At 34.9% G+C, this 27,439-nt stretch overlaps 3 protein-coding genes, 1 long non-coding RNA gene and 1 pseudogene across 4 annotated transcripts; 3 read left to right on the top strand and 2 right to left on the bottom strand.

Annotated features, from left to right (window-relative positions):
• Positions 1-1,040: 1,040 nt before the first annotated feature.
• Positions 1,041-2,263, top strand: LOC113750105. The gene is made up of 3 exons (XR_003464630.1): positions 1,041-1,112; positions 1,797-1,863; positions 2,235-2,263. It is a non-coding gene; the product is annotated as an uncharacterized LOC113750105 (long non-coding RNA).
• Positions 2,264-2,650: 387 nt separating this feature from the next.
• LOC113760374 lies at positions 2,651-4,216 on the top strand (annotated as a pseudogene).
• An 88-nt stretch (positions 4,217-4,304) lies between these two features.
• LOC113750096 (mannosyl-oligosaccharide 1,2-alpha-mannosidase MNS1-like) lies at positions 4,305-5,361 on the top strand. The gene is made up of 3 exons (XM_027294035.1): positions 4,305-4,373; positions 4,759-4,867; positions 4,961-5,361. Exons 2-3 carry the CDS (start codon positions 4,763-4,765, stop codon positions 5,102-5,104), a joined length of 249 nt encoding a protein of 82 aa, XP_027149836.1. The 5' UTR covers positions 4,305-4,373; positions 4,759-4,762; the 3' UTR covers positions 5,105-5,361.
• A 7,773-nt stretch (positions 5,362-13,134) lies between these two features.
• On the bottom strand, positions 13,135-16,066 carry LOC113760383 (putative disease resistance protein RGA4). Its single transcript, XM_027302939.1, has 2 exons — positions 14,463-16,066; positions 13,135-13,551 (listed from the first exon to the last, which is right to left on the bottom strand). The coding sequence occupies exon 1, from the start codon at positions 16,064-16,066 to the stop codon at positions 14,492-14,494; it is 1,575 nt and encodes a 524-aa protein (XP_027158740.1). The 3' UTR covers positions 13,135-13,551; positions 14,463-14,491.
• Positions 15,711-17,785, bottom strand: LOC113748542 (putative disease resistance protein RGA4). Its single transcript, XM_027292040.1, has 2 exons — positions 17,243-17,785; positions 15,711-16,197 (listed from the first exon to the last, which is right to left on the bottom strand). Exons 1-2 carry the CDS (start codon positions 17,525-17,527, stop codon positions 16,162-16,164), a joined length of 321 nt encoding a protein of 106 aa, XP_027147841.1. The 5' UTR covers positions 17,528-17,785; the 3' UTR covers positions 15,711-16,161.
• Positions 17,786-27,439: the final 9,654 nt, after the last annotated feature.

Raw genomic sequence — 27,439 nt, forward strand, 5'->3', positions numbered from 1 at the left:
TTTTATTCCTTGCTTCTTAATAGAAAACGGAATGCCTTTGCAATCTATTTATTCGTGTGGTGATTTAATTATGCGGCGCGGCTAAGTATTCCATCTAGTCAAGGGTCAACTCGACGGCGCAGTCCCGAAAATCTGTGAGATCTAATTAGTTTTCATGTGTTCCTTTATTTATTAATATTTGCACGTTGTCTGCTTGAATTTTCATGAGATTATTTTATTAATTGGATGTCAAGGGCCCGATGTTCAATGTGATTTATTAATCTCGTGCCAATTTAGTCAATTAAATCCGTAATTGTTTGATTGATTAATATTAGTGGCAACTGGTGTGTTTACACATTAGGGGAACGTGCGATCTAATTTAAATAACCCTCGTAGCGTGTTATTGATTAGGGCTAGATTTTTCTAGCTATTAATTCAATTGGAAAATTACTTCCTATGGTCGTACCTAGGAGTATTTGCTGATTAGGGGTAATCAACGGTCGTACCTTGGTTATCAATAATTTAAGGAAAAATTGGTCGTCAGACTATAACTAGTCTATTAATACATTAAGTAAATATCTCTTGCATCAATGATCGGATGATTGGACTGTGCCCGAGTAGTTGTATCCTTGGCTAGAATTTATTTATTCTTGATTTAATTCCTGTTATATTTGTGCTAGTTAATTATTTATTTATTGTTGAATTGTTGAATTGATTTTAGTTTCATTCTGGTGAAATCTCCCCTTACCAATTGGAATTTAAAAGAGACAGATATCTCCAGTCCCTGAGGAGACGACCCTACTTGCCACTGTCTACTATTTAGTAACTTTTGTCAACTAATTAATTCTGGTATATCGGGTTAAGCAAACTCTTCGGGAACAGGGTGAATCAAGTAACCCATTGCACACCTAGAGTCCCTGCTCCAGTACCTAGGATTAATTATTGACTGCTTTTAGTGGTAGCTAGGTTCTATATTCATTATTATTATTGCACAGGTTCGGCACCTGTCACTGCTTCAGGAGGGCAAAATTATGTTACTGAAGGTGTGCCTGATCGGGATGTTTGGCGTAACGGTTGTGGACAGAAGCTTTTTGCAATGACTTCAAGACAGCCGAAGAAATAATGAAAAGGAGGTAGCTGCCTATATTACTGGTTTAATTCTCCATTTCTCCTTTCTTCTTGTAAGATCTTAAAATCTCTCTTGGACTAAAAAAAATTAATGGAGAACTGCTCAAGAAGTTTTTTTTTTAAAAATTCTCTTTTTGTCATCCTTACTTATGATTTGTTGGCCTTGTCCAATAGCTTCATACTTGGAATTTGCTTGCAATATTCCTGTTGGAAATTTTCTAATGTTTCAGTTTCATTTTTTATACCTTGTTCTCCTTTTCGTTGACATTAAAGTTGAATTTAATTTGATAATACTTGCATTATTAGGTTCGGTGGAAAGGGTCCTAGACATAAAGTGGACTATGCGCAATATCTGCTAGGCTGCTGTATGGCACTAATATGAATGTTGGTCCAGAATTTTACTTTTGCTCTGTATTAAACCTTCTTTGCTATCTTTGTTCACACACGTATAAGTTGTCACTATCTTTGTCCAAATTTGATTCTTTGACCTTTGTTGCCTGTTAAAAACTGTTTGCTTATTATATGTTTGTCTTGGTTAATCTGAGCTTTCTCATTAAAAATTTCCTTCTGTAGTGCAAACTTTTCTCTTCTTTAGCTTTAAGTAGCAGAAATTTTCATTTATAATGACCTTATGTAATATTTGAATTTGCTGTATTCAAATCAGAAGTTTGTTGTCTGTTTTAATATAGGGATGAACATGGGCATCATGAGCATGAATCATATTTTGGCGATCAAGACACTGAAAGTCTGGTCCAGGTAAGAAACAATATTGAGTTGCATGCCCAAAGTTTTAAACGGGAAAGGCAAAAATAAGGTGAAGAAAAGCAAGGAAGTAAAAGAACAAAACAAAAATTAAATAAATAAAGGAAAAGGGAAATGTATATGTAGCATGACTCTGCACATCTATCAATGCAGTTGATATCATTTTTCTATACTAACAAAACAAAAATTAAATAAATAAAGGAAAAGGGAAATGTATATGTAGCATGACTCTGCACATCTATCAATGCAGTTGATATCATTTTTCTATACTAGAAACCTATGATTGAATTGTGTAGTCCTGCATAGGTGTTGATGTTGTCACCTATTATATATGTGGCATTACTGGGTTTTTTAATTATTTGCAGACAATGGAAACTTTGGTTGCATCTGTTTCACTAGAGTCTAAAAGACTTGCTTTAGAGGATAAATCTGACAAGACAAAAGATCCAAAAAGACCTGCGCCCTCAACAGGAGGATGTAGAGTTGAAGGTTTTGTACGGGTTAAGAAGGTAGGAATTACACCAATTTGAAGACAACCATACTTGGCATTTTTTCGTTTTGGTATAGCCACGGTGCTGGATTTGATTTCTGTCCAAAACCCTTTATGCTTTAATTTCAAGAAAGAAAATGAAGTTGGCAGTGTAAAACAAGTTAAGACATTTGAGCCACTTGCGTAAATGTAAATTTTGCTTGTTGACTTTTTCTCTTCATTGAAGATTAGCAACAATGTAGTAGAATTTCTACTTGCTGTTTAGTTTTTCTGTAGTCACCATGTTAAAAAATGATTGCTATATCTTTGTTCACACACGTATAATTTGTCACTATCTTTGTCCAAATTTGCTTTCTCTCCCCCCTCCTGAAAGTTTCACTGTAGTAAGGTGATTTTTTAATTGCAAAGTGTCTTTAATCGGTAAGTATTTGCTTACCCATTTTTCCTATCTAATCTTATCTGGTCATTTGGTGGCAAGTGGATTGCAAATTCCTTGGATTTTAACAAAAACTATGATGCAAGTGTGTTTGAAACAACCATAAGGTTGTTTTATAAGGTTTAATATTTCGTGTGTTTTTAGTTTTGTGTTTTCATCTTTTCCTTTGTATAAGTTTTAACATCTGAAATTCTTGTCAACTTTTTAAATGGAGGTAGACAAGACATTCATATAGCTGGTGGTTATTTATGAATTTTTCATAACAAAATCCAGAGTGGTAGGAGGACTTCTCAGTGCATATGATCTGTCTGGGGATAAGGTTTTCCTTGAAAAGGCTCAGGATATTGCGGATAGGCTACTGCCTACATAGGACACACCTTCTGGCATTCCTTATAACGTTATTAGCTTGGCTCACGGGAATCCGCATAATCCCGGATGGACTGGTGTAAGTCGATACATATGTTAATTTGTTTTCTGTTTCATGAAACATTTAGACTCAAGTTCATTGTCCAACTGTGACTTTTGCTATACTTTTAAGCAAAACAAAATTGTTGTGGGTCCTTTCAAGACTCAGCTGCACGATATAATAATAGCAATACCTGCCACAATAATTATCTGAATATTCCCTGATTCTTCACAATTATATAATGGCAATTGAGCTTTACATTGCTCTTATTAATCCTGGCTTTCTTTACATTTAAATCATGTATCTCCCAATCAACTTCTGTATTTCTACTTCTCTGCATGAACTACTTGCATTGTCTCTGCTCATTGTCATGTCTATGCCTTGAGTATGCATATGTATGACAAATTGTGTAAAACTTTACCTTTTCTCAGGTTGATAGTATTTTAGCTGATTCTGGTACAGAGCAGCTGGAGTTTATTGCTCTTTCTCAAAGGACTGGAAACCCAAAGTATCCGCAGAAGGTATCCAAAAACTAGCTCCTTACACTTTCAAGTAATTCGCTCGCTCATTCCCCCTTTTCCTTCTTCTGTGCGTCTGAGAGAGACAAAAAGAGATGAACATTTTATGAAAGTTTTAATAGTCAAAGTGTATATTAAGATTTTATGGTGCTCGAACAAGAGAGAATTTTGGCTGAGTTAGATAAGGATAGACATTTTTTTTCCCAATAAGTTTCTGACAGACAGCTGATGATTCATATCCATTATTTTCAGGTGGGGAATGTTATTTTATTTCTTAGTAGGACCTTTCCTGCTGATGGTTTGCTTCCCATCCATGTTAATCCCCAGAAGGGCACAACATCCTATTCTACCATCACTTCTGGGGCTATGGGGGACAGATACAATCTATTCAATATGTTTACATTCCTTAGCAGTACTTGCTTTGTAATTATCTCATAATCTATAGATAGCATTTGTTTTTCATTTAGGTCCCTTCAAAATTATCCTCCTGTATATCTCATTTCCATGGCTTTGAAAATATACTTTTTTCTTTTCTTTACTTTGTATTATTTGTAATTTGAATAATGGTAAAAGCTCTTGTTTTGGCAGCTTTTATGAATATTTACTCAAGGTGTGGATACAAGGAAACAAAACTGCTTCTGTAAATCATTACAGATAAACATTGGCATTTCTTTCCTTAGATATATCGATCTTTTCCCAAAAGGCATACTTTCTGCAAAGCATTCACATTTCTATTTTAATGTTTGTGTGTGTGTGTGTGTGTATGTCTATATATATATATAGACTTGTATCAAAGTGTGTCAGCTATCCTGAGAAAATATAGGTAAAAGAAAAGTCACGTATATGGGATTAGAAAAATGTATTATGAGCTCAAAGCGAGAGACTAATGACATTGAAGTTTAATGTACATATTGCTTATTGCATTGTTGTTGAGCATGGAATAGATTTCTTTACTTTGCTGTCTTAAGTTCTTTTTCACACTTTGAGATAAACTTAGAATATCCTGGAGAAGTAACTCTTCTTATGAATCTGCAAGCAGAGAAATGTGGGAGACATCAATGAAAGGTCTTTCAAGCTTGGTTAAGAGAACTACCCCTTCATCCTTTGCATATATCTGTGAAAAGATTGGAAATTCCCTAACTGACAAGGTGACGTGTGAACTTGCAAGATTAAATATCCTAATTGTTTTGTGGAGGAGTAATTATTAATTTATAGTATTTGTCTTTCAAAATTATGTGCAGATGGATGATTTAGCATGTTTTGCTCCCGGAATGTTAGTTCTAGGTTCTTCTGGTTATGCTTCTGATGAGTCTCAAAAGTTCCTGTCACTGGTTGAAGAGGTGAATACAGTCTTTAAGAGATTCATAATTTCATGTTCTGTATAGGCCCCCTCAAACAGTTGTCATCGTGAAACTTTGATATAGTGTTGAATGGATGCTTAAGATTGTAGTCTATTAGACCACATTATAGGCTTGTTTAACTCCAATTGTGTTTGCTATTATAGGCCACAAAAGTTTCTCAATGAGTAAATAACCAACTCGTGGGATGCTCTTTCTTTTCTTGCTCTGTATTATATACTACATTGGTTCCATTTTTGCACCAGAAATGGTTTTGCAAAAAATGCAAGTTGACGGTTGCCATTGACTAGAGGCTTTGTGAGAAACGGCCAAAAAGTATCAACAAAACTTAACTTGTGGAATAACTATACTAAAAAATATACTTTTCTAAATAAATTGTTATTTTTATTACTTCAAAACTGGATAGGGCATTTTATATTTCTATCGCGCGAAGCGCGTTCATGCCTCCTAGTATCAACAAAAATGCACCAAGCCATACAACCAAAGAGATACCGAGATTATGAAGGTGCTCAATTAGAAAGTAGGAGGAAAACTTGCAGGGTGAATAAGACACACTTGAGAGTTTGATGATCAACTGTATAAAAAAATTCACTCCGCGGAATATGAGAAATCTTAGACCACTAATACAAGTTGGAGATATTGCAACTTCTCTGTAAAAGAGGACAAATATAAGCACACAGAAATACTAATTCCGTGAGGGCACGTGAGACTGCTGCATCTGATTGACAGTTTGAAGGCACCATATTTGCAACAAGAAATCAAGAAGCCTTGACCAGCAGAGACAAAGGGAATGAAAATTCCAGTGCGATGATGGAATTCAAGAAAGGATTATCCAAAAAGAAGGCAGTAATTAGGAGCCATCAAAGTTTCTGTCTGAGCTTTAAGCCTAAATGTCATTGCAAAACAGAAAACCTAGAATCAGGACACCACATATCAAATCATAAGGCTTAACTGGAAATTGCATGACATTAATGTCTAGCAACTATTCAGAAAGCTAATTCAGTATTTTGTTTTTGCTGTTCTTTTCTAACCTAAATTAGTAAGCAGATATCAAATCTTCCTACTCTGTCTACAACGACCAGTAGTGCCACAGACACTACACAGAGAATAATAAGTGGCACCCACAAGAATGAAAGGGAGAGACAGGTCCAGAATTGCCCTGAACCTTTGAGACCTGCAAGATGCAAACGTTTCTGTATCTTGAACATAAAACGTCTTAAACATGACAATTTTTTAAGGTTTTAGTTAACTCATTGGATATTGAACTGGTTAAAACTCAACTATTAAGTAGTGGAAGAAGATTATCGGTACTGTAAATTATCAAACCACTAATTTCACAACCAAGGGCAGTGAGAGTTCCCTCAATTGTCCGTTCCGATTTATACCGAGGAGAATCAGTAGAATCCCATCATTCAAGAGACACGATAGAGAATGCCAATAACCAGATAATTTGGAGCAAGATGACAATTACATATTCAAGAGGTGAAAGTTTAGAGCAAGCATTTCCATTTGCTCCCTTCAGCAATCATAGCGTACAACTGGAAGTAGCAGACATCTGGGATGAGCAAAAGTAAACTGCTAGTTTTTATTTAAAACAAAGAATTTTGTACCGTAGACGTACATACAAAAAAGTTCTCAGCTTTGACATTGTGCTTGAATCTCCACATCAAAAAATCTGCTCTTGAATATCTGTATTCCATAATTGAATTTTATATATGGTTAGTGACAGTGTTTTCTTCCCTGAACAGCACTGAAGTTCAACAAAGCAGATTACTGCGCATTCAACAAACTAAAGTTTAACAGTTGCATCATTTCCCAAATTGCCAATTTACTTCCATAATTCACAGCTTATAAGATAGCATAATTAACGATTGAGATCTCGAATTGCAACCTGCAATCAACTAGTAGGTGCAAAACGATAACTCACCGGTCCTTACTGTTACTTTACTAGACAACATCCATGGAAGCAAATGTTTTAAAAATTCAGATATTTTTGCAACTAAATCATCTTACCATACGATTTTTATCACCTCATATCAGGTAGATTTAAACATGTTAGTAATATTTTCACTGGAGCATGCTGTCCTGAAGAAACAAAAAACTAGAAATAAAGCCTAAAATCATTGTCCATCAGTGCTTATTTATAATTTTCTGTGTTCCATCAAACTCCACAGCCTTCCCCTGAGTTGACTAGTTCTACGGAGCCTTACTGCTTGGGAGACTGTCCCATATATGTGAATAGGTCCATGAGCAGGAAATAAGACTTGATACTAAGCACATCTGTTTATCCATTAAAAACAAATTGCAAATTTACCTGAGGATACTTCTTGAAAATTTGTAAGCTTCTCATGGTCAATCAGTTTGCTATCACCAACCAAATGCCCCATGATGATCAGGAGAAATTCACAGTAATGATGGCTCTTGAGAGACATTACATAAGTTGGGGAAAGAAATTTTGGCAAGCAGTTTGTGCAGGCCAGCCGACAAAGTTAGAGCAATTATAGTACAACTTTTTGCAATTAAGTGTCAGCTAGTTGCCAGAAAATAAAAGGGTAGAGCTAATTTCAAAGATTACAAGTCTATCAAAGATAATAAAATTTATGGTAACATTGCATAATAGGTAATACCAGATATCATGACCAGAGGGTTAGCTGATAGTGCACAAGCTCCCGCAAAGGTTTTATCAAATTTTAGACACTAAGGAGGAAAAAAAGTGTGCCTGTAGAGGCCATCGTAAACATTTCTGTTCAGTTGAAACAGGATTGATTCAACAGAGTTTTCAAAAGTTACAAGCTGTGTATTTCAATCGGTAAGTAAGATCAATTGTAGAGTCCAGTAGATCATTAACACTGAGATCACGGTAAAACAGAAAACTCAAACTAAGGCAATATGTGGTGAAGAAGAAAGCTGATGACAAAGTTTAGATAATTTCACCATGCTTTTGTACTGTCAATCTCACAACAGACCAAAATCCGTGTCTTGTTTGTTTTGAAACTAAATGGATAAGCAAGTACTAAGTCTTACTTACAATTATTCGTATCAAAATCATAGTAGTTTGGTTCCAACTGCAATCATAAACTTGAAAATAACTAGTAATAGAGCACGTGCTTTGCACGTGAATATGATGCTTTTAGATTTTTATCCTTTAAAATTTTCAGAAAATTAATTATTTTGAAGGAATAAATATAATTGAGCAAAAATGTGATATTTACTATTTATATTATTTTATATTTTTCTAAACTTAGTTCGCTCTAACCAATACAAACGTACAAACAATAAATCATTCTTTGTTCCAAGAGCACTTTTATTTTGTAATAGTATTGATATTTTTGTCTTATTTTTGTCTTTTGGTTAAATTCGGATGATCAAAATTCTCTTTTTTATGCCATTTGAGTTTAAATTTTTAATTTTTTGAATAATTTATTGCTTTCCTTTAAGTCATTCTATGAATTGTTTATTAGTTTTAGTGAGATTTTCTAATTATTATTATTTGTTTGCCAACGGTGGATTGTAAAATGATCTATAATGCCATTGTAATATAATATATAGTATATAAACATATTGAAATTCCATAATTCAAATTTAAATAGCTTAACTTTGAAGAAAAATATTTTGATTTGGTGAAATTTATTTGTAGTTCTCATTGATGACATGCTTTATGATTATAAAGTTTATATGATTAAAATTTGTAAGACTTTAAGATTATTTATTATGTAATAGTCAAACTGAACTTGGATATATTTTTATTTACCCATAAAGTACTCCTTGAAATTGATATTTTTAAAAAAAAATATTTTTTGGCTTAATTCACCATAACTCAAAGGGATGTTTCATTTTTGTAATTAATATTATGATTGTCATTGATGAATTTAATATTCATTAATACTGTTAGTTGTTACAAGAATATGATTGATAAAGTTCATTAAATTTAATCTTTATTGCAATTTAAATAAATAAATTCCCAACATAAAACTCTTTGCCTACCTTGGTACTCTATTTCCTATTATATGTTGTATAAAAGTTTTTTGTACTCAAAGCTAATAAACACAAATTTAAATGGTGCTCTTAAGGCTTAATTTAGTTGTATCCAAAAAATAAAATGACAAGTGGTACTTTTTAAGAGACTTATAGTACCAATTTATTATATTTTGTTTAATGTTTGAAGTACTCTCTAAACTTGGATTTTGTTAAAAAAAAATTTTTTTTTCTTCTTTCTTTTGGTAAATAAAAAAGTAAGGAATCTTTCATTTTTGTAACTGCTAGCATGTTTGATATTATTTATTAATGATGAAATGCAACACAATTTTTTCATTTATTAGAGAGGAATGTAATTTTGGCATCACAAAAACTAATATCATTTTTTGTTACACTATTAACCACTAAGATTCTCCACATTATTTTATGATTCATAAATAAAATTTGTTCTTTTTTTTATTTAATTCACTATAACTCAAGGGAATGTTTTTCATTCTTGCAATTGTTGGCATAATTGATATTAATATTGATGAAATGCAATGAATTCATTGTTTTTTTTTGGTTTAATTCACCAAAATCACCACAATTTAAGAAATGTTTATTTGTAAATATTAGCATAAATCTTATTAATTATTAAGAAAATGCAATGTAATTTTATCCATTTATTAGTGTCAAGGGCAATATTGGTATCACAAAAACTAAGATGGGTTTTGGCTTACACTCGCACTAAAGACTCATCATACTTTTTATATAGTAATAGTAATAGATAGATGATGGGCAATTCATGGCACATGCAAAACAATTTATGTGGTGGAACTCAGAAAATGAAGGGCCATTAAGTCACAACAGAATCCACATGTAACTGCAACCAAACACCAGCTAGTTCTAACTTATAAGACGAGCAGTATGCCAGAGATAGCTAATTGACTTACAAGTGAATCAGCCCCTCATTATTGTGACTACAAATTGCTGAATCATTTGGACAGTTCAAAGTCACCATAACCACAGTGGCAATCTCAGCCTTTGGCCATCTGAGGCACAGAGCAAAAGAGAATGGTTCACTAAGGCAGCAAGTTGCAACAAGCAGACTTTATCTGGGTGGATTCACTAAGAGCAGCAAGTTGCAACAAGCAGACTTGACTAACTTCTGAAATGCTTCAAAACATCCTGCTTAAACTTGACCATGTTGGAAGATACTCCACCAAGTACCAAGTTTTGTGCAACTTCATTGCATGAACATCTTCCTCGGCTACCTCAGCAGCAATATCTTCGCTATGACAAGATTTCTTTTGTTTTACATGTAGCATATTAAAAATCAAAGCGATTAAAATTCAAAATTGAGTAGTGAAAGAAGAGAAGCGTATCTTAAATTACCAAAAATTTTGAACCAAAACACCAAAGTGATGATGCGAAAACCCCTTGATTGACCATTGTCTTCATGGCTAGAAAATCATAACCGAGAAAAAGTGAGTCAGAAAACCATTATTTTGAGACCCAAAGCTATTACTAATCAAATGGTTCAGAGAAGTATCTAAATGCATTTTCGAGAGGTAAAAGTTGCAGAGAAACCATTTCATCCCCTTAGAATCACAAGTTTAAAGAGAGTGGGCTGACTTTAGCAATAATATCTTACAATCCACAGAAGCAGTTATGGAAAATCAACAAAACTAGATCGCTAGTTGTTATCATATGTCGATGGGCTATTTGCAGGACGTGCAGGCAAAAAATTATTGAGTTCCAGCAATATATACGGTGCTGAAGAAGCTTCACAATTCTAACCTATGTTCATCTAAGCAAGAGACCACGAAAATCATCTTGGGAAGCATTGAAGAAAGGAGTGTGGCAAGAATTTCTGGTCTAAAGGTGCACAATGGAATCCACTCAAATTCCAGCTATTGCACTGCTAGACAACATCCTTGGAAGCAGATCCTCCTAAACTTCGCAACTTAATCATTTTAGTTACCATCTATATCACCTCACAAAAGGTAACAAATAGAAATCTTCATAAAAGTTTCATTAGAGTAATTTCTCCTATAGAACCAAAAGAAGCTATAAATTAAAAAGTCTAAAATCTTTGGCTGCGGTTGCTAGTTCACAATTTTTTTTTGCTTTGACATACATTCATTTGAGGATTTACTCCATGAATATAATGCATTATCTTTTTCCTTTTTTTAAACAAATCAATAAGAAAATAAAATTTTCACAGTAAATGGTGGTGTGTATGCCTAAGTTTGATGAAAGCCCTCATATTTAAAATCTCGAGAAAGCTTGTTCCTGCATTATAACTATGAAAGAACAGGAAGTTCCTGCATTATAACTATGAAAGAACAGGAAGTTCTATTACATTTTCTTGTGATGGGAATCTTACAAAAGTGAGTTTCTTTTGCCACTTTTACCCTAAAGATAATGAGCAGGTACTAGGACTCGATACAATGTATGTATATTTTTTTGACTTAGATATGCTAACCTTGCGATAACACTCGAAAGTTTGCAAAACCTCTTAATGGTCAATCTATTTCTCTAGTAATAGTCATCAAACTGCCAATAAAGATCATCAAAAAGTCCTGGTAATGATGGCTCTTCAAAAACATCTGATAAGCTGGGGCAAGAAATTTTTTCCCAGTAGATTGTACAGGCCAGCTGACAGTCATTGAGCAATCAAAACAGAGACAGAAAACTTTCTTCAATTGAGGTACAACTAGTTTCAAAGACAAAAAGCCAGGGAAAAAATTAAGCAAATTTATAGTAATATAGCAGGTAAATTCTTACTGCTGGACCTCGTGACTGAAAAGGCAGATAGACAATATGCAAGCTCCGACAACAAGGATATCAAGTGTTGGCTATATAAGGCACCAATACGAAAGAAAAATTGCCATCATAAATATTTTTGTCCAAGCTACTGGTAGTTGTAATTCAATGAGTAATTAATGGCCAATGGAGATTTCCACTTAAACCTTGAGCCTAAGATCACTGCAAAATAGAAAATTCAAGCTCAGACATTATGTAGTAAACAAGAGATCTAACAAAACAATTTAGATAATTTCGTGAAGCTATTGTTCTGTCAATCCTACAAAAACAAAGTGTGGAACAGAATATTAACAGAGTTATAGTAATACATCAAAGCACAGAACAGGATAGGTGCTTGGTTTCATGTTAATCGACGGTTACAAGAGTATTATGTTGTTAGGAGCAAATGAGAAGCACGGTATTTTGCACTTGACAAGAAATGCCAATGCCGCAGCTTTGAAAGATAATAAATAGGACGAGAAAAAGGAAGAAGAGAAAATTGTGAAGAATAACCACGGGAACTTTTTAGTTTTTTTCATATAATTCCCCCACACTTAAATCATTACTTGTCCTCGAGCAATAAAAAATACAAACCAGCAATAATTTAAGAAGTGAAATGAATCAAGTGAACTTGAAACTCAATCTCTCTTAACTTTGGCAAGCTTTGATTATGCAATTTTTTCCTATTAACCGTAATACTCATCATATCATGTAAAAAAGAGATAATTACACTCAAAATTCAACCAAACAAATTTAATCTCTCTATCTTACCTAATTTCACAAATAACTAACATATATAGTTACCTTGGAGATTTTCTTCCTTCTAAATGAGATGTTTAGCTTCACAAACCTTAAGAGGGAACTATTCACTTTCTTTTTTCTTTTATTTACTCTTAAAATTGTGAAAATGCCTTTTGACGAAGATTGATATTTTTAGATGAAGATTTCCGGTTACTCAAAACTTCACTTATTACTCCCAATTCCAATACCTTTTGACGCGAAAGTCGATATTTGTAGATAAAACTCTCGGTTACTCAGTATAAGAATTTATTGAATTTTTTTACCATAAAATCCCTCAATAAGGTCACATTTGGAAGAAAAATATTCTAGCAACTATATAAATCAATTACTTGTAAAAATAAGTAAGATGAGAGATTTCATTTACTATGCAAAATGTAGGCATAATTTTCTTTATTTTACAATATATACTTTCTTGCATGCAATAATTCTAGTCATATTATAATTGTTTCCAAGTCAAGTGAGAATTGAATTGTTCAATTACTAAAATCATCTCACTTGTATAGGAGAATTTTAAAACAAAAGGGACATGAACTTCATGCACTTGTGGATTTAAATGAACAATTTGTGAAAGACTTGGGGCAAATTTTGAAATTTGGACAAGATTTTGAAAAAAATTTGACAGAGTTTCTCTTTAAAATTGGATGAAACTTCCTGCCGGCAAACCCAAAAGCCAACAATTTTAAGCACAGGACAAATTTCTAATATCATATCCAAGCATTTACCATATAAGCACCAAAGTGACTCCTACTTAACAGCATTTCCTCCCCCACACTTAACATACACATTTTCCTCAATGTGTAGGGAAAGCGAAGAAGAAAAAGTAAAAACAAGTTACTCCCCAATTCAATGGCTGAGATCCAGCTCAATCTTGAATCACGAGCCATCGACAAATCTACAACCATCTATGAAAACTGCCACAAGTCCCAAATGCAAGATGAGAAGTTCAAGTTAAACTTGTACAATAAAAAGAGTTAAAATAAAAAACTACAAGGAAATATGAAAGCAAAAAAAAAAATGCAGCAAGAGGTCGGCGAGTCTTCTCCTTGCACATCACATCACTGTGGAAAAGTGCTAAATGATTCTTTCATATATAGTGCTAAATGCACATCACATTTTCTCCTTGCAGTGATTCTTGTCCCTCCTCTTCTCTTCTTTCTCTCTTTAGTGATTCTTAAATATATAGTGTTCAAGAGAGTCAAAAAGTGCTAAATAAGATGACATAAAGTTTCTTTTGCACTTTTCTACAGTTTCTTGAGCATGTGTAGCCTAAATTCTGTGCAAGAATTGAGCAGAAAAGAAGTGTGAAAATAGGGCAAGTTGCAAAACAAGTTACAAAAAAATAGGAGAGAATAAGCAGGCTTGGAATACGTGACCTCAACTCGTGTATTCAGAGCCTGTGTTTTCTCTTTTGTTACGTTTTCTTGTGTCTTTCTATCCAATTCACTAAGATCATAAGCAAGATGTCCCAATGTTTGTTCATGCAATGAAACAATAATACTTGCATTTGATGCTCTTCTAATTCCAAATCATCATTGAATCAGCCACTAATGAATTCAAATGAATTCGCCTCGATCCAATATTGATAATTCTCCTCAAATCCTACCAATATAACCACATTTGCACGTTCAACTTCCTAAATGAATCTTGCAAAAGTTAAAGACTTAGAGAGCAAGTTACACAGTAAAAACCCTAAATTATACCAAAAAATACGCACATAATACTACTTAAAAGAATGTATAATACACTTATCGAGAAGGTTGATTAGAGTGGGAAGTGAAGAGAAGGCAAAGATGTCTTATGCGTAGGTAGCAAGCAATCTTACATGATTGAATTTGATCTGAAGATGAACTGTTAATCGAGTATTAATAGGAGTTGAATATGAGAAATTTTGGACCACTGGGAGTCGAGGCCGCTGCTCTCAGGAGTGCACCTTTCTTTTAACAGAGGAGAACCATAAACCAGTAGAACTTTTAGTTTGGTGAGACTTCTCATGGCATCCTCAGAGGGTAAATGTCGAAGCTCTTTGAAACCAAATAAACATAGGTATTCAAGAGCAGCAAAGTTTCCGAACCAATCTGGCAGAGCTTTTATACCTCCAAAGTCATGTAGCCGAAGTGACGTGAGAGTGGTCAAGTATTGGATCTGATGTGGTAGGAACTCCATGTGTGGCAACCCAAATAATTCTAGGTCACATAGTATGGATGACAAAGAGGAGAAGGATATCAATCCAGACCAATCAAATTCATTGTAAATTGAAGAATTTTCATGGTCATCATCATCTGAGAAGGGACCAATTTCAAGGCGATTTAAGCTGGGTAGGAAACCAAATCCTTTGGGCGTCATACTTGTTTTCAGTTTGGGACACGCGTATAATTCCAACTCCAAAAGAGAAGGCGTTTGTTGCAAATCAAGCGGAAAGGAGATAAGCTTGTCGCAATAAGCCACCTGAAGCTTTTGGAGAGAGATACAAGACTGTAGCATGTCACTGGGTAGACTCGTTAACCCACGGCAAAACCAAATCACCAGCTCTTTAAGAAACGTAAAGTTTTGCAAGGGAAGGAGTTCTCTGCATCTGTGGCAATAATAAAACTCCAAACGTGCTAACTTGGGAAGTGTTATTGGCAAATCCATTGACCATCGAGGAAATTGATCACCCATAAAACGCTGAATTACCAACTCCTCCAAATTTGGATGAGGCTTAAGGCCATCTAACACATCTTTGTCGTAGTTGTAGTTGTCACCTTCTCGATCCCAAGCCAAGGCCCACACAAGTATCAGCCTAAATATATTTGCCTTTCCAAATAGATTTGCTTCCTCAGCCGCTTTCCTATCCTTTACTAGTTGAAGATTGCGTATACTTAAACTGCCTTTGAGGTTTTTCAAGCATCCAAGCTCTTCAATTTGCCGACCCTTTTCTCGACCCACATTAAAGAACTCTAGTGTCTGAAGGCAAGATAGTCGTCTCATCTCTAGCGGCATTTGAAATTTTTCATCAAAGGTGTAAAAGTAGAGATGTCTCAAGCTAATCAAATTGCACATCCCCTTCAGAAGATCTTTGACATACATGCTATCTAGTGCCAATGTCTGCAAATTATAAAGCTTGCAAAGGGAGTCTGGCAAAATACGGATTCTAGAACTCGAAAGGTTAACATATCGCAAATGTGTCAATTTGCCAATAGTGATCGGTAGCTCTTGAGTTGTTGCATGAGACAAATTCAAAACATACAAGTTCTTCAACTTCATTAACATATCACCAGATAGGTCACCCTTTACAAACAATGTACGAAGCGAAGTTGATAGACTTTCCAAAAGTTTTTCTTTTTCTTCTCTGCCACCAGATAAATCTACCGCAAGGTAACGAATATTGTTAATAACTTTAGTAGACTTTGACATTGACTCTGCGAGGTCGTGCACTAGATCATGCATCTTATAATAACGTGTTTCCTGATAACTTTTGGTTTCTTCAAACAACGAACTCTGTAATAAAATTCTCAGACAATTCATTCCAATTTCCTCCATCATCATTTGGTTGTTGACATCTGCTTGGAGCAAACCTTCTGCCATCCAAAGTTCGATTAGCATATCTCCTTTCATCATAGTATCCTTAGGAAATATAGAACAATATGCAAAACATTTCTTAATGGATGGAGATGGTAAACAATCAAAACTCAATTTAAGTATTTCCATGACACCATCTTCATCTCCACTGAAATTTGAAAGCTTATTCTTCAAAACCAATTGCCACTCCTCTTTTCTCTTCATACGCAATAAACCTCCCATTACACTTGCAGCCAGTGGTAGACCACCACATTTTTTTATAATTTCCTTTTTCATGACATGCAATTGTTTGGGAATTTCTCCACCTGCAATGGCTTTCTTTGTTAGGATAGACCAACAATCATCATCAGATAGCTTTCCTAGCACATAAGGATCATGTGTGGCCACAATGGATGCAGTTTGTTGTTTACGAGTAGTCACAACACACCAATTTCCATTAGTTGCATTTAGCCCCAGTAATGAACCAAAAAAATCATGCCACAAGGTAAGATTTTCGGTCCAGACATCATCAAGAACAAGAAAAAAAATTTTTCCCACAAGTTGTTCTCGAATTTCCTGGACGATGACATCCCTACTGGTCATTTCAACATTTCTTCTTGTGAGTGCTTCTAAAATCATTTTCAAAAGCCTGGTCACGTCAAAATTGTCGGACACACAAACCCAAATTTTTTTCTCAAAATGGCTATGAACTTGACTATTTTTGTATATAGATTGAGCTAAAGTTGTCTTTCCCAATCCGCCCATCCCAAGGATGGGAATTACAGAAACGGTTTTTCCTGACAAGCTTAGCAGGATCTCCACCAGCCTTGTTTCATCCTTAGCTCTTCCTACAACATAGTGGCCAGCAATAGAATCCGTCTCTCTATTTAGTGTGACTTTAGCAGTAGTAGAAGGGGGGAAACTTGCCCTTTGGAATCTGATCAGTCCAAAATCATTGGCTTCTTTATTGATCTTATACAACTTCTTGTTGATGTCCCTGATCTTAGAGGCCATTCTCCGTCGGAAAACAATATTAATGTCAGAGGACAGGATGAAGGAGCGCACCTTGCCCACGAGATGGCGACGAAGAGCTTCATAATTCAGCTCGTCCAACAAATTCTCGGCATCAAACGCCACGGCTTCTAGCCTCTGGAGCCACAGTTGCACGGCCTTGTCATGCATTTGCTTTTCCTCAGCATCAGCTAAGACAGCTTGTATCATGGCAACAGATCCTTTCAGGGTCTCCAAATCCTCCTTGAATTGGAATAACTTGCCAATCCTTTCATTGGCAAGGGAAAGTGTCTTCTCCAACGCTACCTCTATTGTGGAAGCTATAATTGCATCAGCCATTCTTCTTGTTCCTTGGGTACAGTCTTCAGATAAGAATACTCTTTTGCAGTGGAAGGTTTTAGCTGTAGTTAGAAGCAGCAAGGAACTGCTTTGACTCAAACGGAAGTGACAAGAGTTATGAGGATTTTTTGGTGCAGCGCTTCTTTGACAATCTGGGTCGGATGCTTTTGCAACGGAAGTTGCTTGGCATTTTCAGTTGAAAATAAAATATAGTCATTGCCGGGATTCTACATCTGCTTTTGATCCACATTCCACATGCCTGGGGCCCCTAGTCGTGGAAAATTCCACCCAAGAAGGATAAGAAATTGTGCTGAACAATGAAAGGTCCAAAATAATTGTTTAGATAATTCAAATTAAGCAATTTCTTCTAATTCAAATTAATGTTGCGCATGTATAGGAGGCACAAAATGGTTTGGTGCACTAGCAAACAGAAGGGTACATCTAAGGTTACTACAAGTTTTACGTTAAAGTGGGAGATTTGTAAACCAATTCAGAGTAAACAAATGATGTTGAGGAAAAATTATGTTAGTTGCAATGCAATCATAAAAGCTATGATACATTTGTGAAAAGAAGAAACATTTATTAATTTAGTGCAGTCTAATTGCAAACCTAGAAAAAAAAATATACATGAATGATCCGAAAGCGGGAACGGTGTCATTTTACTCAAATAAAAGTGTGATCGAATCGAGGATTAGTTAAATAAAAAAATTAGATTAATAATATAATACTTTTTGTATTTTTATATAATGCATGTGAGACAGAATGGTGGCTGGTAAAATTAAAAAAAAAAAAGTGATGGAATAAGTATAAATTGTTTTTTTCATATATTTATCTAATGATAATAGTGACAGGGTAAAAAAACAAAGGTGATAACAATGATTGTGGTGAGTACTTCTTGCAATTGATTGCACCATGCAATCTATATTTTATATTATGTAAATTTGAAATTGGATGAATAGAATTGATTAGCACACAAAACTTTCAATGAATGAAACATTTATTGTGCTTTTGTATATTGTTATTTTTGTCTCCATTTAATATCTTAGTGTATACACGCCTATTGTGTCAGTACCTAAATTGCATGGTGTGTATGACACTATACATCCGTAGATGACATGAAAGTTCCATGGAATTTCCAGTTCACCTTTCCTACTTAATGCTTTGCTGAGGCGCCAACACTTAAACTGCTGGGGCATTCTATTGTGGCAAAAAATCTCAAAAGAATAATGGTCTGACCCATGAAGCACAAGAAAGTATTGTCCTTAACAATTAGAATGTCAAAGAAAAAAAAGAGGGAAATTGACAATGATGTTGTGATTTTGGCCAGAAATTGGTCAAAATCCAGAGACCACAAAGTGACCGCAAAGTGATCATTTCATACATCACGTAATTGGCCAGAAATTGTTTGCATTTTAACTTGTGAAAATTGTTTAATTATTCTCTCATACTTTAGGAAGTTTTCTAGCGCATCAATCAAACTTGAAAGAAGGAATTTAACAAGTCATGTCCTATTTATGATTAGTTTTCACGCTCAATATGTGTTGTTTACGTTTTATGTGCAAGATTTAGTTAAGTGCTGAAAAATTTGAGGAGTTAGTTTAACTAAAGTACAAACTTAAATGTTGGGAAGTTGCTTGGTTTTTTACTGAAAAACTTTCCAAGGTCAATGCTCGGATTCTTTTTTTTTTTTTTTTTAATTTCAATCGCTTGTTTGTGTTGCCATATCGATTCCTTAAAACATATTATTTGGATGTTTTGAAATGGCTGTCATTGTTTGACAAATTTGGATGCTTTTGTATTGGCATTTTTACTTTAACTTTCTCAACTATTTTGATTGTGGACAATATCTCAATGGTTGTTGCATTTATGAAGGAGAATCATTTGTGTCCAAAATAAAATTGAACTCGAGATCTCTTACTTACAATACCTCCCACCTTATCACCCACACCCAACCCTCTCCAACTTGAATCATAATTTGGTCTTAATTACTGATCCTTAAGAATTAGAATTAGAACGTGCATCTTATTTTGTTTGGTTCCCTCAAGCGCCAGGAGCAAGAATTTTTATCGGATCAACTAATGGTCAGTTTTTGACTAATGAAAATATTCTAGATAAGACTGTGAAATCTATTAATTTCATATACAATCCAAATAAGATTATGAACTCCTTGTTTGTTTAATTAATTTCATCTGCTAACGATTGTACTTGCCAAATAATTGACGGTGACTTTAATAAAATTTCTTTGTTAGGGGTCAAAGTTCTTCCTTTCCGCACTAACTGTGTTGCGTTCTGATTCTTGGATAAATAATCAGGCTTTGTGACTTCAAATTACATATTCATTGACACAAAAAACTAGAGGTGGCAATTTGTCCCAAGTCCCAATGGGTTACCCATGCCCATAGGGACTTTGGATGAGATGGGTATTGGAATTTGATATTGGATTTAAAATGGGGTAAATCCCAATTGTACCCATTAATTGATGGAAAATTTTGGGAAATGCTTGGGTATCCACTCAAATAGTAAGGACTCCGTTTGGATTAACTGTTTTTTGGGGGTGTTTTTGAAATATTTTATTGTAGCAGTGTATATAAAAAATTTTTACTATAATTTTTTTTTTTGAAATATGTGATATACTAATATGGATGGGATGTTTTTTGAATTATTGTATATTACTGTAACATTGTATTTGCAAAACTTATTTTTTGAAAAAATAGTCAATCCAAACGGAGTCTTAGATTCAAAAATTATCTTTAACAATTTTTATAGTCATACCAGCGAATACAATCTAGTAGTCTTCCTAGTCATTATCCACAAGAATTTCTAGCATTTCAGTCAGTTTAGACCTGTTATCCTTGGACAATGATAAGGATAAATATTCAACACCCTAAGTACCTTGACCATCTTGATATATGTTGGAATATGGCTGTATATCTATCTTTTTTTTTTTATTTGTTAATCCAATTTTTGGTGAAAATCCTGAGTACAAAGTACTTGCACGTTTATTTAATAAAACTAAAAGAAATTTAATAAATCAAAAATATTAAAATTATATAAAAAATAAAAAATGAATTAAAAGGAAAAAAATATGTAGAAAATAGATTTGGGTATTGAGCAGGATCAATCTAAACACATCTCAAAGTGATCCCCCGCCTAAGTTAGTCCCAAAACACATATGGGTAAGGTTGGGTCCAAACCCATATGATTCGGTTCCATCTCAAACCCAAGCAAATCCCGCCCATTTTGCCACCTCTACAAAAAACACATAAACTCTCCCTGATTATTAATGAGTGACAAATTTCATTTGTAGAGCATATACTCCACGTTCTACCTATCTCAAACTCTCTATATTATTTCTTGGTCCTAGACAAATATTTTTTTTTTGTTTTTGAAAGAAAGAATTTAGTGATTTCAACTCTAGTTGTCACCACGGTGAAACACATTAGACTTTTATATTTATTTACTTTTTTTTTTTTTTACAAAAAAAAGAGGTCCGACTAAGAATCAGGCTAACTGACAAGAAAAAAGCAATATCAATCGATTTGGTTTTGGCCCAAGGAAAGTACATAGCAGTTGAATGTTCACTCAGTAAAATGGTCAGATCCTTGAGAATCTGAAAGTAGAAGCAATGATTCTATTGCTTAAACCTGAAACAATTTTCTGTGCTTAGACGTACTTTGACATAAAGCTTCATTTCTTTTATATAAACTCATTATCTTCCCTCTTCTGGCATGGCAAATCAGCAATAACACAACATTTTCTCCGAGGGGCCTTTAGGCATTGGCAATTGTAGCACAAGCAAAGCAATAAGATGTTCAATTCCAGCTATACGTATGGCAGCAAGAGCTGCTGATCTGAATACGCAAAAAACATGAATTGAGATGCTAATTTGAGACGAATGAATGTACTACTGGCCGCATGTAATGCCCTGAATCGAAAATGGCTACCATTTCAATCCATAGAAATATGATGAAGGAAACTGGACTGCAACATGGACTAATAAGAATCAGATATGATGATTCTTGATTGCTTCAGAAAATCTTGTATATTTGATTATTTGACACAAGACGTCAATATGCTTCAAATGAAACAGTGAATCCAACAAATAAGGCATGAAAAGCTGTGATTAATGCCATACAAACCTGAGTTTATCTTTACGATTTATTCAGGAAGTTGCTGTTAGTTTCATTGAATTAACAGAGAAGATAGTGAAGAGTGAAGAGCAGAGCCATTCCAAAATGCCAAAGAGACAGAGAGATTATAAAGATGATCAACTAATCATAATCAGCCACATACCCTTCAAGAAGGGCATCACACAGGGAGGCTTGAAAGTAACTTGAAATTGCATGACATTTTTGTTTAGACAATTATTCAGAAAGCTAAATCAATATTTTTTTTTTGTTCCTCTTTTCCAACGTAAATCAGTAAGCAGATATCAAATCTTTCTGTTCATTCCACAAGTACCAGAAGCATCACAAAAACTATATAGCTTTTGTTCAAAACACTGATAAAAGAAAAGTTCTATAGCAATAATGAGAGGCAGAGGTCCCAGAATTGCCATAAAAGCGAACTATTTGAGACTGCAAGATGCAACAAGTAGAGCTAATTACAACTATTTTACTCTTAAAATCTCATATCATTGCATTTGAACTTAAACTTCAGAAGAGGATAGTCTACCAAGTCTCTGCTGCTTGAAAATGTCTTAAACATGACAATTTTTTTTAAGGTCTTAGTTAATGCATTGGTTATTAAACTGCTTAAAACCCAATATTAAGTAGTGGAAGAAGATGGTTGGTATTATAAATTATCAGACTACCAATCTCACAACCAAGGGCAGTCAGAGTAACTCGATTGACCATTGGATTTATGTAAAGAGATCACAGCTGAAGAAAGTAGAATCCCATCATTTAAGAGACATAATAAGAATACCAATAATCAGATAATTTGGAGAAAGATGATAAATACATTCCCAAGAGGTGGAAGTTCAGAGTAAGCATTTCAATCCTTGTAGAATCTCAAGTTTAAAGAGAATTAGCACCTTTCAGCAATCATGATATACAACTGGGGGTAGCAGACATATCAGCTGAGCAAAAGTAAACTGCTAGTTCTTATTTAACACAAAGAATTTTGTACGGTTGATGTAAAGTTTTCAGCTTTGACTTTGCTTAACTGTCCACATCAAATAATCTGCTCTTGAACACATGTATTCCATAATTGAATTTAATACATGGTTAGCGACATTGTTTTCTTCCCGAAACAGCACTTGTTAAGTTTCTCTGAATCAGACTGAAAAAGCCAAGAGAAGTTCAACAAAGCAGACTACTAACCTTCAACAAACTAAAGTTCCAAAATTGCCAATTTACTTCCATAATTCACAGCCTATAAGGTAGTACAATTAACAATTGAGATCTCTAAGTGCAACCTGCAATCAACTTGCTAAATGATAATTCTTCAGTCCTTACTGTTACATTACTAGACAACATCTTGGAAGCAGACGTTTTAAAACTTCAGATATTTTGCAACTAAATCATCTTGCTGTACAATTTTTATCACCTGATATTGGATGGATTTAAAAAAATTTAGTAATGTTTTCACTGGAGTATGTTGTTCTGAAGAGACAAAAAAACTATAATTTTCTGTGTTCCGTCAAACTTTGATTTAACAATCTATTTCATAAATGTAAACACATTATCATTCTTTCCTAGCAAATTGATAACCAAATGAACTTTTAGAGTACTTAGTTGGATGAGGAGCTTTTAGATTGAAAATCTCAGGAAGGCATGTTTGCCTGCATTACAATAAAGATAGAAGAGCAAATTCCATGTCATTTTTGAGCTAGGAATCTTACAGAAAGAAAGGGTTTCTTTTTGTTACCTTTGTTCTAAGACTAATGACAGGTTGTCAGCCTGTGCAATAATAAAACATGTTCAAACTAAAAGTAATTTCTGTAGATAGCGGTAAGCAGGGTCGAATCCACAGGGACTGGGAGTAATTGTTCCTTTTCAAATTCACAGTGACAAGGGGGTGTTTTTATATCAGAGGTGACAATTTAAGCAATCCAACTAAAAGTAAAATAATAAAAATAAAATAGCCAACTAGAAATTAAATAACAATCTACTAAAATCAAAGGGTCTAGCCAAGGAATAACTTCAGCAATGGTTCACCTAATTGATCATCGATACAAAGCCAATTACAATTATTTATCAATAAATAGGTTATAACTGCCAAACAAGCGATGACAGTCAACCCCTCCTTACTGTGTCGACGATTAAGGTACGCCCGTTAATCACTGCTCTAATTGAGAAATAATCCTAGGTACGCCCGTAGGATTTAATTTTCCAATTGCCTTACGTATTAGAGGAGCCCTATTCTAACCAAATAACGCACTACCAGGGTTATTTCAGATTAGCCCGCGTATCCCCCTGACACGAATCCAATCATGCCAGTTATCACTATTTTGAGACAATTAAACAATTACGGATTTAACGTCCCAATTGACAATAGATTATCAAATTAACTAATTATCCGGATCCAAGACAATCAATTAATTAAACAATCATAAGCACTGTAACCAGGGAATATGTGAATACCAATAAATAAAAGTAAAAGATAAAATTAAATCGGTCTCACAATTTTAGGCGACCCAAAGCATCCATTGTCCCTTGACTAGACAAAGGGAATTAGTTCATTTTTGGTGAACAAATCCCACGCAAAATTGAAGAGGAAGCCGCAGCCATCAGGTGAAAGATGGGCAAATTAAATTTGGTCAAAGGGATAAAGAAAAGCAAAGGAACAGGAGATGATTTAATGTTTTACCAATTGTTCCTCGCATCCACGGAATGAAAAGGTAAGTACTAAGAACTAAACAGCTAAGAAAAGTCAAAGGCTAAAACATCCAGCTAGTGCTCATCAATTGCCATTTCCATTTCGTATCTAATTGGTCTCTCTGTGCTGTGCGGCTGCCGGCCTTCTTGCGGAGAGGACCTGCTGTGCGGCGCTCCCGCTTTCCCTTGCGGAGAGGACTCCGGAGGAAGAGAAAACCACCCTCAACCCTTCGTTCCTTTCCTCCTTTTATTCTATCTTCCGCAAATTACCAAAAAGGACTTGTGTCTCCTTGTTTCAAAAATACCCTGGATGCCTGCTACTTGAACTCTTTCCTGATAACTGTCAAATTGGCACTTATTATGGTATTTTCGTTCTACTCCCTGAAATATATGTAAATTACAAAAAGTGAGTAGAATCTAATAGTTAATCCATATCAAGTCAAGTAATAGGGGAAATTAATAATAAAATAAATGATAAAATTGCAACTTATCAATTCCCCCCACACCTAAACCATGCTTGTCCTCAAGCATGAGAACATCAAATAAACACCAATATTTGACAATGGTCATTACTCCATCTACCATATTGCCAAGATACCAAGAAAAATAATAATCAAGCATCAATGGTTAAGTCCAAGAAGCATCACTCCGATTAGCTTCTAAACCACAAGATTCTCTAATTTCATGTTAACTAATCTAAGAACAAGGAATGACGCATAACATTTATCAGCAAATGTTCCAACTATTAACCAAAATCTCAACATTAAATCCATAATTCGGCAAGCTGACTTTTATTACACACTAACACAACCTTCACTTTTTTTCACATTTTTTTTTCTACTTTTCTCTCTTTTTTTTTTATTCTTTCTTTTTTTTCAATAGTAACAAAAGACTTAGTCGCTAGCCATTTGAGCCTTTTGACGCGAACTCCAACGTTGGCCAGATGAAGGAGCCCGGTTACTCAGCTTCTATCGCCACGTGACCACGTACTCATAGGAATTACTACCTTTTGACGCGAGAATCAACACTTTTAGGTGCAGATCCCCGGTTACTCAGTAGTAACTAATAGCGGAGTACAGTCAAGTTTATACATAGCTAAAAATCACAAAAACTCAATATAACACAAGAACCAAAAGAAAACTTGCATCAGCTAGCCTCATTTTCAAATATGGAGAACTAAAGTTAATAACCGGACCAATTCACATGAAAATGTCAATAATCATTCCCTATACCTAGGAAAGTTAACCAAAAATTATAAGAATGAAACAATCATCGATATTCACCAAAGAAATGTTTTTGGATTCAACCACATTAACTCGATACCCTTTTATTATTAAAACTTGGCAATAGCAGAAATAGAGGCAACAATCCAACATCAAACTTAGCATCACATACGAGCTAATCACTAAAAAGAAGAAAAAGAAAATGAACGAAAGACACTAGCACCATAACTGCTCCCCCCACACCTAAATCCTACATTGTCCTCAATGGAGGTAATAAAGTAATTAAAGCGAAGAGAACAATGAAACTTCCCTGTTGAACAGCTAAGGGATAGGAGGGAACAGTGGAGGGAAGCCGAGTTCTGAGACATTCTTGCCACTTGGCGGGTGATGTTCGTCATTCGCTCATCTACGTTGTGAATCTGAGCCCGCAAGTGGTGCGACTTACATTAGAGGCCATCGATGGGGGAGGCGCAGAAGAAGAGGGCTAGGGTCTTACCATTTTCTCCAAATGTCATTTCAATCAACAAGAGACAAAAATCGCCCACAGGTAATGTAAACAGCAAATTCAAAGCAATAACAATTTAATAGCCACCGGTGCCTCCCAAATATCAATAGAAAGCGACACAACTTGCCCACTCAAAATCTCTCTAAATATCTCCAATTGTACAAGAATAACTCAGTCACACATGCCTAGCAGTCAATCAAGTATCCAACCAAGTAGAACTGACACATGCAAGGGGAAATATTCCAACCAGTATCATTAGTGCAAAATATAGTCCAAAATCAATGAAATTGCTATAGCAGAGTAGAGCAGTGGTAAAGCAATAGTTCCAAGTGTTAATCCAATCACAAGAAGGAGAACGTGCCACCAACAGAGCAATATCAGAGCAGATCAATTGCTAGTAGTGTCCCCAAATTCATCAGACAATTTCAAAAAATAACTCAACCAGAATCCCAAAAGGAACCTCAACGAACTTAGTAGTCGAAAGCAATGGTCAGAATATTTCCCAGTAATTCAATTAGATGCACCCAACTGGAGGAAGCAATGTAAATAGCATAGAAACTTCCCAAGTTAACAAACAAGTGCAATATTTCAGCTTACCCAAAATTTCAACAAATGGCTCCAGTCGGCCAATTAATTGTACAATTTCACCCAACCCAAAAGAAGCAGCAATTCGAAAGGAAAATATTCCAATCAGTACCACTGGTGGAATTCACCAATTGAGACAATAAACTCCAACCGTCAACAATTGCAACGATTGAGCAACCCAGGCAACACCAGACTTGGCCATCCATAATATCAAAAGATGCACCCCAAACTTGCAACAATTGCCCCAATAGTATGCTAAATCAAGCACTAGCAGTTCAGAAATGTAATAAGAACACAAAGTCACAAGCTCTAGGCAGACAATTAGGCATCCAACCAAATAGAGTGACCAAAGTCAAGTGAAAATACTCCCACCAGTACCACTGGGGGCAGACTCCAGTAAACGAATAGTCTCAAATAGCCAACCCAACCAGCAAAATTTCCAATGGAAATGCCAATGCCCAGTAGGATTAGCAGAGGCCCAAAACGTGACTAAATATGTAAAGAAGGGGGCCCTGGAAAAGTAATTAAATGCACAATCCAGTTAAGAAAGTTTCAACAAAAATCCAAGCAAGACAGCACTCAGTGGGTTCCATGGTAGTCCAACGATTCACTTCAATTTACGCAATAAGTAAAGCGGCAAAATAAATCCCAATCAAATCCAAGATAGCCCGATGCACGTAAAATTGCAAAATTTACCAACACCGATTGCTGGACACAAAACAGAGCCGGAGTTAGACGAATACCTCCACCTTGAGGGTCACCGGGAGTAAAGATGTGG

This window comes from Coffea eugenioides, chromosome 1 (assembly GCF_003713205.1).
Source record: "Coffea eugenioides isolate CCC68of chromosome 1, Ceug_1.0, whole genome shotgun sequence".
NCBI lineage: Eukaryota > Viridiplantae > Streptophyta > Magnoliopsida > Gentianales > Rubiaceae > Coffea > Coffea eugenioides.

What these genes read in the sequence shown, in the direction of transcription:
- LOC113748542 (XM_027292040.1), bottom strand. Translation starts at nt 17,527, where the DNA reads ATGGCTGATGCAATTATAGCTTCCACAATAGAGGTAGCGTTGGAGAAG. An exon ending in GTCGCCATCTCGTGGGCAAG is followed by an intron (nt 16,198 to 17,242) that starts GTGCGCTCCTTC and finishes TTTGGATGGCAG; the next exon opens with AAGGTTTGCTCCAAGCAGAT.
- LOC113760383 (XM_027302939.1), bottom strand. Translation starts at nt 16,066, where the DNA reads ATGCATGATCTAGTGCACGACCTCGCAGAGTCAATGTCAAAGTCTACT.
- LOC113750096 (XM_027294035.1), top strand. Translation starts at nt 4,763, where the DNA reads ATGTGGGAGACATCAATGAAAGGTCTTTCAAGCTTGGTTAAGAGAACT. An exon ending in GAAATTCCCTAACTGACAAG is followed by an intron (nt 4,868 to 4,960) that starts GTGACGTGTGAA and finishes AATTATGTGCAG; the next exon opens with ATGGATGATTTAGCATGTTT.